A 15,906-nucleotide genomic window follows, 5' to 3' on the forward strand; every position below is an offset into this window, starting at 1 on the left:
CCAAGGAACTCAGAATGGCAACCGACAGCAGCTTCTCGCCATTCAGCCCTGCATCAGGAGACTGGGAAGCGTACGCCTCCCGTTTCACCTTCCTCCTAGAAGCCAAAGGGGTTACCAAGGAAGAAGATGCCAAGAAGAGGGCGATATTCTTCAGTGTCTGTGGAGAGGAGACATTTGAAATCGCCCGGGCTCTCCTTGCGCCTGAAGATGTCGCTACTGTTCCTTACAAAACAATAATGGAACGGCTGAAGGGGCACTTCTCACTGCAGCCCTCAGTAGTGGCTTGTCGAAATGCCTTCTATGCAAAGCGGCAAGCCCCTGGGGAAACCATAACTGAGTTTGTGACCTCCCTCCGCCAAGCTGCCCGGTTCTGCAACTTCTCAGAGTTGGAGAGCATGCTTCGTGACCGCCTCGTCGGTGGCCTGAAGGATGAGAAGCTTCAACGACGCCTCTACGCTAAGAAGGACCTAACGTTCCAGGTCGCTCTGGAGGAGGCCCTGGCAACTGAAGCTGCCAAGAGGTCGATGCAAGAGGCACGGCTGAGCCTGCCGCCCCAACTGAGGGTCCACCACAAAAACCTCACCAACGACTCAGGATCTGTCAGGGAGGAGGTGCACCAAGTACAGCGGTACACTCAAGCAGCACACAGACCACAGCTGCCTTAATGAGAATGCACTGATTCACCGCCCTGGGAAGGCGATGGGCCACGCGAACGCCCTCAGCAGGCTACCACTACCAGAAACCGGCCCCAACCCAGTGCTCGCGCAAGAGGTTATTAGCCTGGAGTTGCTTCCCAACCACCCCATTCAGGCACAAGAAGTTGCGCACCATTCCAAGAAAGATAAGATCATCTCCTGGGTCCAGGACTGGGTGTGGAGGGGATGGCCCAGCAGCAGCCCCAGGTCTGAATTCGTGGGCTACACAACCCATAAACATGAACTGTCAGCCCACAAGGGGTGCCTGTTATGGGAAGCAGGGTAGTTGTTTCCCATCCGCTCCGCAAAAGGGTCCTGACAGCCCTACATGAGACACACCCAGGGGTTGTGAGAATGAAGGTCCTCTCCCAGAGTTATGTGTGGTGGCCAGGGATTGACAGAGTGATAGAGGCCTGGGTCAAACACTGCCAGGCCTGCCAAGACTCCCGCCCACCCAGATCCCCCAAGGGCCCCAGTCCAGTCCTGGGAGTCCGCCTGAGCACCATGGTCAAGCTGGCCCCTTTCAGAGGAAAACATTCTTCATAGTGGTGGACTCCTACACCAAATGGCTGGAAGTCGCACTGGGAGGGACCAACAGGGGAGGCAGAATCAGTAAATACAGAAAGGACCCATGAGGCCGAAAGGACACTGGAACCAGAGCCACGACTGAGCGAGCCGGTTGTGGCAGACCAAACGGCCCCATCACAGCCAGCATCCTTGGAACACAGCCAAAACCCAAACCCTTGACCAGGGAACACCCCAGGCCGCAACGCACACGTAGGTGGCTGGCATACCTTGAGGACTATGAATGCAACCTCCCAGGCAGGACTGGAACTTAGAGGGGAAGGGTGTTATGTACTGAGTACTGAGTTGAATAGGATCCAAAAGGCAGCAGTCTGATTGGTCCTAGAACAATAGGATCCAGAATGCAGCAGTCTAATCGGTCCACAGGGACCACCCAATCCAGCTCCAGGTGGAACTGAATCCGCAACCTGATTGGCCTACAGGAGAATCCTAGAATTAGCCAATCACATGGGGCCCAGCCCATTGTGTAAATTATCTATATAAAGCAGACATTCTGGAGGAACTTACATTCCTCCTCACCTCTATGAGGTGAATAAAGAGCATGAAATCCACTCTTGACTCTGAGTATATTTCACATCTAATGGATGTTGGTGGGGGCAAATGGAAGTTGATTAGATGTGTTTGTTGTTATTAAATCAACAAGCTTTGTTCATGCACCCACAATAATGTCAGTGAGCATCAAGTGTGAAGCTCCTGCTGCATCCCACCAGTAAGAGCCCCCCCCCCCCCCGCTTCCTGAGGATAAAATGGGAGAGCAATCCATGCTTGCCACTTTCAGTTCCTGGTAGGAAAGGTGGGGTAGGCAAGGGAATAAAAATAATAATCAGTGGTGACAGGGGCTGATGGAACACAACCATTTATTTCTGGTGGGGGTCGGGGGTAGGGAACGGGTTCCTCATCCCTGCCCTACACAGTTTATATGCCTGTGCTAATCTTATTGAATACCGTATTTTTTGCTCTATAAGGCTCACTTTTTGCCTCCTAAAAAGTAAGGGGAAATGTGTGTGTGCGTCTTATGGAGCGAATGCAGGTTGCACAACTATCCCAGAAGCCAGAACAGTAAGAGGGATTGCTGGTTTCACTGCACAGCAATCCCTCTTACTGTTCTGGCTTCTGAGATTCAGAATATTTTTTTTCTTGTTTTCCTCCTCCAAAAAATAGGTGCGTCTTGTGGTCTGGTGCGTCTTATAGAGCGAAAAATACGGTACATGAGGAGGGCAGTTCACAAAATATAAAAGGGCAAGTCTGCCCCTCACACTGCAGCAATTGGAGAGCATGTCCCAGCTGTGGTTCCTAGCCCACCAGCCCCAGCTGATGAAGTGACTCAACTGCAGCGGCAAAATGTTGGCTTAAACAGCTAAGCACACAGCAGAGTTGTAAATGACTTGTGCCACTGAGATGGTGAGGGAGGAGTGTGCATTTGGTTAATGTATTACTCATGCTCTAAAGCAGTGAGCAGCACATTTTGCTGTCAGAGGACCGCACTCATTTGTGGGCAGCCCACTGGGGGGCCACATGCAAGGGATGGGGTGGGGCAGGATTAAAAAGTGGGTGGAGCAATAGGTGTGGCTGACCTTCTAGGCTACCTTCTAGCCATGCAAATGTGAGAAGTTCCTACACATGCACACACACTTACATGCCTCTCCCTCCATGCAAGCAAGTTGTATCCATTCCAAATTTGCAATCTATTCCATTTGCAAAAGCACAAGGGGGGGGGGGGACAGGCCTAGTGACCAATGTGGCCTGGGAGAGTCCCTAGGATTGGTTGGAAACCTGAAGGCTTGCATTTGACCCCATTCCAGAGTAGGGGGGATTATTAACTACACATTTTAATGAAGAATTTCATGGATTTTAATACATTATGTATTGCCTTATCGAATAATAGAGTTGGAAGGAATGCATTAGTCCAACCCCCTGCAATGCAGGAATATGCAGCTGTCTCTTCTGGGGATAGAATCTGCAACCTTGACATTATCAGCACCACACGCTTAGCCTTGAGATGGTACTGCACCCCCCACGTATGTTGGCTGTGCTGAAATACTAGGAACTTTAGACTCCTCTCCAAATTTTTCAATTCCTCCTCTTTACTACAAAATTTTGTTACTACAGTGCATGATCTTGTTTCCCCCTCTTCCATCTCCATCTGTGGTGTTCCTTCTCTTAAAACATGGGCCACTTTTCTCTGCTGAAAGGTGAGATAAAAATCCTTTTTTGGTGGGGGGGGGGATATACTCTTGTCAGTTTGATATGAATTACTTCGACGATATAATAGGAATTAAATGTGACACTGACAACTCCTATAATTAGGGAGCAATCCTAGCTCCACTTAACAAGGGAGTAATTTCCATGGAGCTATTTCGGGGTCCCCACCCCCCCTTCTGAGTGTGCTTAGGTTATGCAGCTCTAATAAAACGAATGTTAAGGTTATGCATGTTGAATAACGAGGGAGAATCCGCACCGGAGGGAATTCCTCCTTGTGCTATGATTCTTCAAGCACAACACAGGAGCCGCGCGCGTTCTTTCCGCGTGTGAATCTGTGAATCGTTCCGGGATGTGACTGGGCATGGCATGTTTACTGCTAGAAAGCAAGAGGCGGCCCGGAGGGTCCTCACTCCGGAGAACAAAGACTGGGCGTGCGAGAAGGAGGATCGACCAATCAGAAAGCTTTGCCATCACTGGTCCAACCAGGGCAGAGCCCGCGATATTCAAACTTTTTCAACGGCTGCGTTGCGGACCTCAGCCAATAGGACCACGAGGATTCGGCTATAAATATCCGCCAGCCCAGCCGCTGCCTTCATTGTTTCGAAGTACTGCAGAGAGGTAAACTTTGTTGCTGACTTCCTTGGAGAGATGGCCAGGACCAAGCAGACCGCCCGCAAATCCACCGGTGGCAAAGCGCCGCGCAAGCAGCTGGCCACGAAGGCTGCGCGTAAAAGCGCTCCGGCCACGGGGGGCGTGAAGAAGCCTCACCGCTACCGGCCGGGCACGGTGGCGCTGCGCGAGATCCGGCGCTACCAGAAGTCTACGGAGCTTCTGATCCGCAAGCTGCCCTTCCAGCGGCTGGTGCGCGAGATCGCGCAGGACTTCAAGACGGACCTTCGTTTCCAGAGCTCTGCGGTGATGGCTCTGCAGGAGGCGAGCGAGGCTTACCTGGTGGGTCTGTTCGAAGACACGAACCTGTGCGCCATCCACGCCAAGCGGGTGACCATCATGCCCAAAGACATCCAGCTCGCCAGGCGCATCCGCGGGGAAAGGGCTTAAAAAACCACAGTATTACAATTCATTTCGGCAAACTCGTAACAACCCAAAGGCTCTTTTAAGAGCCACCCACTCCTTCACTTAAAGAGCTGGTTGCTGCTGCAGCGATCTGTCTGTTTATACTGTCCAAAATACGTAACTGGCTATCCCTGGTATGGCTTCTACTGCATTTGTATCTTTAAATAGGCTTACCTAAAAACAGCTTTTTTTAGAAGTTTCAGTAATGCGCTACGATTTCAAGCTCTGGTGTGCCGTAACCACTATACGTAAACATTTGAGGAAGGACATGAAAAGTGAAAAGATTGGGGGGGGGGAATGGGCACTGGTGGGTGGGTGCATGCCGGATAGGGTTTAGCAAAGGAGACCTCGCTACCCTATTATCGTGAGTTTATACGGAGTCAAGCACTGATTATTGACAAGGGTGGCAACAGCTCCTTCAGGCTGGAGATATGGGGGATTTAAGGATCTGGGAAAATGATGACTAGTGATGACTGGCGCAAAGGCGTACTGGAATTTCAGCGTTCATTCTTGTGGGCGGAGTGGAGTAAGGGATATACCTAGCGGGAAATTGTGTGTCTACACCCTGGAACTCGTATACCAAACTTTGTTGCACTCGAGACCCCCTCGCGAAACTGTTGCCCACTCTTAAGTCTGAACCAGCGAAGACTTATTAAAATGCCCACAATTCACTCTTAGCTGACAACACAGGAGTAGGCACACGAGTAATTACGCTCAAGCAAACTACAGTACACTACTGCCCTGTAAAACCAAGTACCCGAAACCACTGCTAAGGAGGCGAACCACTCAACCCTGTGCGTAGCTGCACCGAAGTGCTAGCGCAAACTAGGGTGCAAGTGCGCACAGGGATTTCAGCGTCCCTTGATTTGTTATGAAGAAGTGGGCGAGAGGGGTGTGTGAGTTTCAAAGTACGGGGAGAACCTCTGGTGCGTAAGTCAGCTCTTTCCGGGTGAGAAAGTGGGTGTGTAAACTGTGTAAGTGCGCGCAGGGATTTCAGCGTCACTTTTATTTTTGGTTATTAAAAGGCAGGCGTGCGGGCGAGGTGTGACTTTCCAAACTCCCAAGTACGGGAAACCTCTCGTGATGCTTGTGATGCCTGGAACAGCCCTGTAAAACCAAGTACCCCAAACCATACCGATGAAGAGGCGAACCGAACCTCTCAACCCTGTGTATAGCTACTCCGAAGTGCCGGCGCAAACTAGGGTGCAAGTGCGTCTCTTTATTTTTATTAAAAAGCGGGCGGGTGGGGGTCGGATTTGACTTTCCAAATTTGCAAGGGAAAACCACTGGTGACGCTGGAGCAGCGCAAGTCAGCTCTTTCCGGGTGAGAAAGTGGGTGGCTCTTAAAAGAGCCTTTGGGATGGCGAGGGCTGCTGGCGGGCGGGCGGGCGTGGCGTGGCCTCTTCACTTCTTCTTGGGCGCCGCCTTCTTAGGCTTGGCCACTCTGGCCTTGGGCGTCTTGGGCTTGGCTTTGGCCTTAGCCTTGACGGCCTTGGCCTTAGCGGGGCTCTTGGGCGCCGCCTTCTTGGGCTTGGCAGCCTTGGCCTTCTTGGGGCTCTTGGCCGCCGCTTTCTTGGCGCCCGCCGCCGGCTTCTTGGCCGCGGCCGCCTTCTTGGGGCTCTTCTTGGCGGCCGGCTTCTTGGGCTTCTTGGCCGAGCCGGAGGCGGGCTTCTTGGGCGCCGCCTTCTTGGTGCGCCCGGCGGCCGGCTTCTTCTTGGCCCCGGCCGCCGCCGCCGCCGCCTTGTCCCTGGCCGTGTCGTGCAGCTGCTTCTTGTTGAGCTTGAAGGAGCCCGAGGCGCCCGTGCCTTTGGTCTGCACCAAGGTGCCTTTGCTGACGAGGCTCTTGAGGCCCAGCTTGATGCGGCTGTTGTTCTTGTCCACGTCGTAGCCGGCGGCCGCCAGCGCCTTCTTGAGCGCCGCCAGGGACACCCCGTTGCGCTCCTTGGACGCGGCCACCGCCTTGGTCAGCAGCTCCGTCACGCTGGGACCCGACGCCTTGCGCGGCGCCTTGGCGGCTCCCGCCGGCTTCTTGGCTTTCTTGGCCGGAGCCTTGGCGGCCGGCGCCGCGGCCACGGGCGCTTCGGGAGCAGTCTCCGACATGGTCGCCTCTGCTCGCGACGGCTTTCCGCTGGGGCTGATGCTGAAGGAGGAGGAGGCGGCGGGCTAGAACCTCTCGGAACCGAAAAGTAAAGTCTGAAGTGCGGCCCCGGAGCTGCCTGCTATTTATAGGGGCGGAGCTGCGCGCTGATTGGTGCGCTCGCAGACCCCGCGCTCTCCTCCGCAGGAAGACATGGCTCCTGTCCCCGCTGCAACTTTGTGTTTCTTGAGTGCCCCAAAACGGCCCAAATCGCCGCCTCGCCGCCTCGCAGCGCGCCGGGCCCCGGGCGAAAGGGACCCGCGGGAGCCTCTCTCTCCGAGCCCGGCCGCCTCGCGGGCCGGGGAGGCGGCGCGCCGGGGGAAACCGGGCAGAAGCGCGGCCGAGTCCCGCTCGGCGCGCCTGGCCCCGGGAAATCTGGGCCTTTTTCGGCTAAATTAAAAACTTCTCGCGGCGATCGGGGGCCCGAGAAACGCGCCGGGCCAATCTCGGGGGGGTCTGCGCCCCGCTGGTGGGGGACCCGGCGTCTCCGGAGCGGCCGCTGTTGCGCAAAAGCGCTTCGAGTTGGGCCAAGTAACACATTCATTCATTCACTTTGGACCCAGAGAGAAGTTGCCTCGCACAGAAAGGCCCTCAGTTTTAGGGCGTATAAAAATATTTCTTTATTTATTTTAAATTATCTCACTCCTTTTCATGGCCTGACAATATATATTGATCCTAACATATAGTTCTGAAAGCACCCATGGCATTTTATGGCGCTAGCATTCTCCTTGCCACACTAATGGGTGCTGGAGGTTTTTAAGTGTCTAATGACTGGCTCACCGTCTGGAAAGTATCCTATGCCTTCTTTTCACTCCATTCTGCAGAGTTTTATTTGTGCAGTGAGACAGCCTGATTTCTGACCCAGGTACCTAATTGGGAAATTGCAATAGCAATTTATTAAATGCAAATAGAGCATATCTTGATCAAAGGGACTGGAGGAGGAAGGGAGTGTGGATTTCGCAAAACTCGGTTGCTAGAATACAAACAATCCTCTTGAAATCAGAGTATAACAATGGCAGAACAATCTGAAATGGCTGGAAGGAGTCAGTTTCAGTTCTCCCCTTATCGCTTTATGAATTTATAAAGTTGCCATCATATTTTAAGTAGCCCACTGGGCGCGACCTGACTTTATGCTGAGTAAACGCATATAGGACTGCACTGGTGATCGATGCTCCTACATTTTCTCCATCTCAAAGTTATCCTCTGTGGTACCAGCTTTCAAATTCATATAAAGCAAAGGATGTGATGCCCCAGCAGACTACTGGTCAGTTTTCAATGGACCACTAGGTATCAGCTGCTGTTTGCTGTGATTTCTGCCAATGAGTGGACCAGGGCTTGATTTTGCAAGGAGTGTCTACATATAAATCAGCCCAGGGACTTTTCATTGATATGACTCAAGACTGTTAAGTCACACTTTCTGTCTGGACGTGACACATTCTGATGCCAGATGCAAGTATCCTGAGCTGCTCAGTTTGTGGGGGGGATTTAGGCTGCACACACACAGAACATTTAATGCACATGGCTCCCTGCAAAGAATCTGGGAACTGTAGTTTGTTTAGCGTGTTTGGAGCTGTAGCCCTGTGAGGGTGAACCACAGTTCCCACAATTCTTTGGGTGAATCCATGAGTGCCAGATGAAGCGATTCCACCACATATGAAGTAGTGTTCCAGTAGAACCACAGCCTCTCCTTTTCTGATTTTAGACAGAGTGGAGTCCAATACCATCTCAATAGCCTTTTTAGAGTGGCTTCTTGTATACTGTATTTGCAGATATGGTTTTTAATGGGGCTCTGGACAGCAACATTTCCCAAATCCTCTATCCAAATACCTCAGTTGCTCTCCCAAACGTCTCAGTCCATGGGATGAGCCACATTACGTATATTGAGTAGAAATTTGTATATATTTGAAGCTTGGCCACTTCAACTGGAGACTGCATGTGAACAAAAGGTGTTTTTTTTTAAAAGTCGAGGAACAGAGCCCTTCTCCTTTATGGAGTAGGACTTGAATAAATGAATATACTTGAGTTGGAGTCTGTTATAGGGAGACATGTTTTATTATATCCTTAAGCAAATTTTCTGCAATGGGTCAACCTTTGGGCAAAATCTCTTTTCATTTTATGGATTCCCCTTTTTCTGCACAATAGGAACTGGTGATACTTATCATCAAAGCAAAGGCCAGTTAATCCAAAATAGGAGTTAAAGGTGATGGCAAATGAGTTAAGTGCAAACTGCCATTCACACTGCATTCAGAAGTTCTGCTGTTACTTATTTTGCTAATGTGAGCCCATGATGTTTTCAGGAAAGATAGGGCATTAAAATTGGGTTGTGAGGATTCCAAGTTCCGTTTTGACAGATAGATTTAAAGCTGAGTTATTAATCACACGTGTCAACAATTTTAATTGCAAGACCTCATAATACAGCTTAAGATTTGGGGCACCAAAAGCTCCCTTAGTTCTCGGTCGATACAGGGTTAGACAGTTCATCCTGCTCCTTTTACCTCCTGAAATAAAAATACTAATAATCAAATGTTGCCATCCATCCAGCTGAGGACAAGGGATATGTATGGGCAGTTTCAGAAAGAAAAATAGAAATTTAGGAAGCATTCACATCTTCAGTGCTGCAATTTGGTCTAACCAACTTAAATTTAAATGCTTCCAAGAGCAGAGCTCTTCTGTGGTCTTTTTATGGAGATTCCCTAAATTTCTTTGGCAGAGTACCTTCCTTTGGTATAATGATACCAAGATACCTAATTATTCCATATAACAATTTGGAATGGTATCTTTGAGTCCCCTCTAAGCAGGCAGTTTTGTATTTGTGGGGTGGGATTCTGTGGCAGAAGGCATTCAGGCTAGTCCTTTAAAGCCTTTTAAGCACCCCTTTTTTACATATTTAAAGATTTAGTCAAGTACAGTGGTACCTTGGTTCTCAAACGCCTTGGTACTCAAACGCTTGGTTCCCAAATGCTGAAAACCCAGAAGTGTTTCGGTTTTCGAAGATGCAGTTGTCAGCTATTGTTTCCGAGGTGCTTGCACCAATCAGAAGCTGTGCCTTGGTTTTCGAACATTTTGGAAGTCAAACGGACTTCCAGAATGGATCAGGTTTGACGCTTTTGTTTATGCTATTTATTTTGAGTTTTTGTTTTTGAGGCTTTTTCAGTTAATTTGTCTTTGTGACTGTGTGGAACCCATTTCAACTACTGATTGATTGTGTGACTGTGGAAATAGATAAAAGATCCAAACAATGACTACAGTATCTTCAGTGCAGGTAAGATAATTTTTTTTAAAAAAAATTATCATCTACAATACTGTCATTCATTTTATAGTACAGTACATTGAATATTGCTTTCATTTTATGGATCAATGGTCTCATTAGATAGTAAAATTCATGTTAAATTGCTGTTTTGGGAGTTGTTTTTAAAAGTCTGGAATGGATTGAGCTGTTTTGCATTACTTTCTATGGGAAAGTGTGGTTTGGTTTTGGAACACTTTGGTTTTGGAACGGACTTCTGGAACGGATTAAGTTTGAGAACCAAGGTACCACTGTACAACTATGTTGCCATAGAAACAACTAGCAAGTGATACCTCCAGAAAGAGAGGATAACAGGGCTTCCCCACCATGTCATTCTAGGGATAGGAGAGTAGGAGAGCAATAGGTCATGTTTAAAGTCTTTAAGATAATGCAAGGCTATCTTTAAAAAAACAACAACCAAAAAACCATTTTCTTGGCTGTGCACTGGAGCTTGTTTATCTCATTAGGCTCTTGTAAGGAAAGAGAAATTAATATGTAGATGATGAATTATATCCACCTGGGCAAGTGGAAACACTTCTTGGTCAAGCATGGCAGGGCACCCAATTTTTGTTCGACTTCCTCCACCCCTCTGCGGTCCCTCTTTGCCATATCCCAAATTACTCTGGAATATTCTCCAACTCTCAGGATCAGCTCTTCTGGGTCAGCATGGCTCTACAGTGGACAGTGGACACCACACACACAACACAAATACATACCCGAAATGTTAAGAACCTTTATAACAAAGGTACCATGACATAAGACATTCAACGAACTACAGCTTTCAAAAGAACACACAATATCTAGTTTGTTTTTTTAAAAAAGGGGTGTTTCATGAAATTGGGATCACCAACACACAGCCCAGCAAGAATATATTGGTGCTAGTTAGTTAATCAAAACACACATCAAGCAGTCTGTGTTCCAGTTTTAAGAACATAAGATCATAGCTGTCCACGTTTCCCTTTTTTATAGGGAAATTCCCTTATTCCGAATAGGATTCCTTGCAAGATCAGACCAATGGGTTTCCTATTTCAGCAAGACCTGAGCACAACAGAACTCCCCTCTCCCTGCAGTTTCCAGCAACTGACATTACTGCCTCTGATCAGGGCTAGTAGTTTTCTTACATTAACATCATCTTTAGCCCTTTTCATTATTGGTGGTGGTTGGGTTCTTTCTGGTTTTTTTTTTTTTTTTAAGCAAACGAGCTTTTTGCAATTTTTGCTGCCATCATGTGGCAGTTTACACTCATTGCAGAAACCCCATTGTTTTAACTCATGCGAGATTTTGAATTTCCCGCGCCGCCGAGTCGTTGTGGCGGGGAATTAAACCACGCCCTTCCACCTCCATCTGCTTCTCTTTGTTCTCGGGTCAGCATGGCGGAAGCCAGTGCAGCATTCAGATCTCGTTTTTTATCGTTTTTAAGAGTAGGTTTAAGCACAGCTGAAGATGGAAGAGTGCGCTTAGGAAGAACCAGAAAAAAACACTTGAGAGGGGGAGGCTATATTCCCCAAGCGCAGAAGCACCAATTATTTTCCTGAAAGAAAATGGGGACCGCTTTCTCCCAGAAGGCGCTCGAGGGTGGAATTGCAAGTTAAATATCATAAATCACTCGCGGGTAGCCAACAAAGCAAAGGGTTAAAGCTAGTAACTTTTATAGAAGGGGTTTAGCGTTACTCTTAATAAAGGAAGCCAATCCTAGGTCGGCTGCAACACTCGACTCACTTTTACGAGAAATCCTTTTCATTTCCTGTGAAATAATAATGAAGGTAACAAAGTACCGTAACTCAGAATTATTTCCGCATGCAATGTATCAGTATCATAGATTAGGTGGTTCAGCACTTTTTAAGAAAAAGTGGGTGGCCCTGAAAAGGGCCTTTGGGTTTTTTGTTTTGTTTTAAGTAGTTTCAAGAACCAAGAAATCCCCTTAGCCACCAAAACCGTACAGAGTACGACCCTGGCGCTTCAGAGCGTAGACGACGTCCATGGCAGTCACGGTCTTCCTCTTGGCGTGCTCGGTGTAGGTCACAGCATCGCGAATCACGTTCTCCAGAAAGACTTTGAGGACGCCTCGGGTCTCTTCGTAGATCAAGCCAGAAATACGCTTCACGCCTCCACGGCGAGCCAAGCGGCGGATAGCAGGCTTGGTGATGCCCTGGATGTTATCGCGAAGCACTTTGCGGTGCCGCTTGGCGCCTCCCTTTCCAAGGCCTTTTCCTCCCTTTCCTCGTCCAGACATCTTCTCAGCAGAGCAGAAACCAAACTGTACCGCGAAACAGAGGCTGCCTCACCTTTTATAGTCTGATATCGGACCAGAGTGGAAACCTGCACGAGAAATATATAAGCTCCGCCTCCCACTTGTTCCCCGCGTGTTGGAAACGCCCATGAATTCTCAGTAACCAATCAGCAGAACCATGGAAGCTGTCCAATCAGACCTCGTGGAGAAGTATCCAATCAGAGCTCGAGTCCGGGGAAAGCCTTATTCGAGCTTGGTTATTGCGGGCTTAGATTCCAAAAGCGTCGCTCAGCTCAATGAATGGGGCGAATGCAGCCTCCATTGTGCTTCTTAACAGCTCAGTTGCACGGCATGTGTTCAGTGGGGTTTACAGTCAGGTAAGGATTGCAACCTAGAGATAGAGGAGCCTGCCTTCTCGTCTTCGGCCTGGAAACTCCAAGAAACTACGTGGCTTAATTCTCCCACGCGTCTGACATACATACCTGCTAACGCGGCAACGAAGCTCCAGTCCCGAACACTCCGGGGGCGCCGGGGGTTTTGCGGGGGAGCGATCCTGAAGCAGAAACTTTCCATTCGAAATGAGTCTCTTGCAGGAGTTCTAGCTTGGCCCGCGGCTGCAGCGTGCATTGCCCTGGCCTTGGAATTTGTGTCTGGGCCCCTTCATGGGGAATTTTGTGAATGCTAGGACACACAGGGATCCGGCACCTATGGTCTACTGTGTGTTTCTAAAACTAGCGATTCGTTTTGCTTAAGGGGAGGAGTGGATAAAGCGGGGTTTTAAAAATAACCTTATCTCACAAAAGAAGCGACTGGGGAAAACACATACGGGAGAGTGTTAGCGGACGGTGGCTGGCTCACAGCAGTGCCTCTCCCATTTTACGTGAAGATTAATAGAATGTTAAACTCCCCGCGCTGTGATCATTCGGAGGAGAAGCCGAGAGATCCTGATGGCCAATCACATCAGGACGCGGGATTTTATGTTTTTAAGGACCCGTTTCTTTGGCATGATTCATTTTGTCTGTGCCCTTCCTTCCAGGCGGACTAGTATAACCGCCCTCCCTCAACAAAGGGGAGCCGTTCTCCAGTCGCCATTTTAGCCTGCGTTTCATCAGCTGTTCCCAATCCTATTCGCTCACACCAGCCTCCCTTACTCGGTTTGGCGTGTCGTTGCACAATCCTGGTTGCTGAAGATGGTTTAATATATTACTGGATGCAAATTTGTTGCCCTCTACATACATGCAAGTTATTTTTCTCACCAGTAGGGCTTTCACCGCTTTTTTTGGTCAGCCTAGTTTGCTATTCCAGATATTTTGGACCACAACTCCCTGGCATTACCTACTACTGGGCATGCTGGCTGCTTGGGACAGAACATTCTAGAGCAGCCTTCCTCCATCTGGTAGTGGCTAAGACGCTTCGGTACAAGAACTTGTGTTTGGAATAATTTTCAGAGAAGTATCTGTATTAGTCAGCTGCAGCAAAATGAGTTTTGTGGAACTTTAAAGACTAGTACAGCGGTACCTCGGGTTACATACGCTTCAGGTTACACACTCTGCTAACCCAGAAATAGTGCTTCAGGTTAAGACCTTTGCTTCAGGATAAGAACAGAAATCGTGCTCTGGCGGAGCGGCGGCAGCAAGAGGCCCCATTAGCTAAAGTGGTGCTTCAGGTTAAGAACAGACCTCCGGAACGAATTAAGTACTTAAGCCGAGGTACTGAGGCAAGGAAGAAGAGCTACCCCTATGCTATCCATATAATCAGTTATCAGTAATCAATATATTCATATATGCTCACACATAATCAGGGCTTACAGTATTTTATAATCCATTTTGAATCAAAGGGAAGCTGTGCCTTAGCTAACTGCAAACTGCTTGAAACAGCAAAGTTAGGAGCCGACCTTTCCCCTACAAACATCCGTGTACCCTGGACAAGGGGAAGACGTGAATCAGAGATACTGGTACAAAATCCCCTCAGATACAGGCTAAATTAATCCACAGAACAGGAAGAGCAAAACCACAAAATCTCCAAACTCCCTGTCCTGTCATAACTAGGGGAGAGGTTAGACAGAGCGTCACTGCAAGCATCGGAAAGCAGAACTAGAACTCCGTGCTTGACCAGTGCTTGACCAGGAGCTGGTAGCGTGGCAAGAAGCTTGCTAATTGGCTAATTTTCGCTGACAATATCATGAGTCCCTCATGGTTGTCTCATGATCTATGATTTGCTGTGATCTGCTCAGGTATAAAGACCTCTGGATTTCTGTCAATCGGGGTCCCAGTTCCTTTTGGAAGGGATTCCAAACTGGGTCCTTATTGCCTGGCAATAAACTTCACCTTCTTATTCTCCATTGCTGAGTCTGCCTAATCCTTATTTGGCACCAAGCAAGTACCTGCTTACGTTCACGTGCTTCAGTACCACTGTAAATGTATTGCCATAATAGTTGTGTTAGTCTTTAAGGTGCCACAAGACTTGCATGTGTTTGTTTGTTTGTTTGTTTGTTTGTGTGTGTGTTTGTTTGTGTGTTGCACAAATAAAAAAGCACTGCCATTGATACTTACTTTTCTTTTTTAATTACATTGCTGTGAATTTCTTCTTTACTTGTACAGACACAAATGTCTATATCTGTGGCCAAATCATGCCCAGAAAGAAGACCCGTCGTTCCCCACATCTAACCTCCCTTTTCAATTCATAATCCCCTAGGTTCTTCTTTGAAACATCCAGTACCCCATAATCCTGCTTCCCAAACACTTGCAGCCCTTTCTTCCATGTAGCCTTTCACATCCTGCTCCCTGGCATGCTTCAGATGTCTCTTCCAAAATGGCGCATTCTTTTTCCCCACCAGAGAGTTCTGAGCCTTGGTCCTAAATATACTGTATCAGAGAGTCCCTAACTCATGTCAGCACCCTCTAAAAAAGGAACATTGTGTGTTACATTCCTATTTCCGGATATCTGTAGCACAGTGGTTTTCAACCAGTGTGCTGTGGCACCCTGGGGTGCCTTGGATGATGGTCAGGGGTGCCGCGGGCAATGCTGGCCTCTGTCCCTCTTTCCTCCCTTCCTCTGAAGCCCTCTTGCATCTCAGCCTCCCAAAGGCTTGCACAGCTATTGCAGCAGCCCTGGCTCCAAGCTTCCCAGGCAAATGGTGCCTCTGGGGCTGGCCAGGGGGTGCATCCTATGCCCTTGTGGGGCAGTGTGAGGAGGCACCTCCCTTTGGGGCAGGGGGGGCAGCTCAGAGACCAGGGGCGGCAATAGCAGCTGCCTGGAGGACTCATAAGGTGAGGGAGAGGAGAGGAAGTTGAGGGAACACACAACAAGGGAGTATGTTTGAAATGGGGTGAGGGGCTGCCGGCTCTGCAGGCAAAGGCTGACATAACTCGGCTCCTGGGGTGCTGCAGAAACAATGTACAGTTGTACCTTGGATCTCGAACGCCTTGGTACTTGGACGTTTTGGCTCCTAAACACCGCAAACCAGAAGTGAGTGTTCTGTTTTGCAAATGTTCTTTGGAACCCGAACAAGGGGCTTCTGATTGGCTGCAGGAGCTTCCTGCAACCACTCAGAAGCCACACTTTGGTTTCTGAACGTTTTGGAAGTCGAACGGACTTCCAGAACGGATTCTATCAACTTCCAAGGTATGACTGTAGTTAGTCAAGGGAGATGTGGACTCAAAAAGGTTGAGAACCTCTGTTGTAGCAACAGACCCCA

The 15,906-nt window shown here is 48.8% G+C and overlaps 3 protein-coding genes across 3 annotated transcripts; 1 reads left to right on the plus strand and 2 right to left on the minus strand.

The window, feature by feature from the left end:
• The first annotated feature begins 4,092 nt into the window (after positions 1-4,092).
• Positions 4,093-4,828, plus strand: LOC114607993 (histone H3). Its single transcript, XM_028751733.2, has one exon. The coding sequence runs from the start codon at positions 4,131-4,133 to the stop codon at positions 4,539-4,541; it is 411 nt and encodes a 136-aa protein (XP_028607566.1). The 5' UTR covers positions 4,093-4,130; the 3' UTR covers positions 4,542-4,828.
• Positions 4,829-5,762: 934 nt separating this feature from the next.
• Positions 5,763-6,715, minus strand: LOC114607987 (histone H1.3-like). The gene has a single exon (XM_028751721.2). It carries the CDS (start codon positions 6,654-6,656, stop codon positions 5,961-5,963), a length of 696 nt encoding a protein of 231 aa, XP_028607554.2. The 5' UTR covers positions 6,657-6,715; the 3' UTR covers positions 5,763-5,960.
• Positions 6,716-10,698: 3,983 nt separating this feature from the next.
• On the minus strand, positions 10,699-12,282 carry LOC144325077 (histone H4). The gene has a single exon (XM_077917035.1). The coding sequence runs from the start codon at positions 12,210-12,212 to the stop codon at positions 11,901-11,903; it is 312 nt and encodes a 103-aa protein (XP_077773161.1). The 5' UTR covers positions 12,213-12,282; the 3' UTR covers positions 10,699-11,900.
• Between the last annotated feature and the right edge of the window lie 3,624 nt (positions 12,283-15,906).

The sequence above is a fragment of the Podarcis muralis genome, chromosome 13, assembly GCF_964188315.1.
Source record: "Podarcis muralis chromosome 13, rPodMur119.hap1.1, whole genome shotgun sequence".
Classification (NCBI taxonomy): domain Eukaryota; kingdom Metazoa; phylum Chordata; class Lepidosauria; order Squamata; family Lacertidae; genus Podarcis; species Podarcis muralis.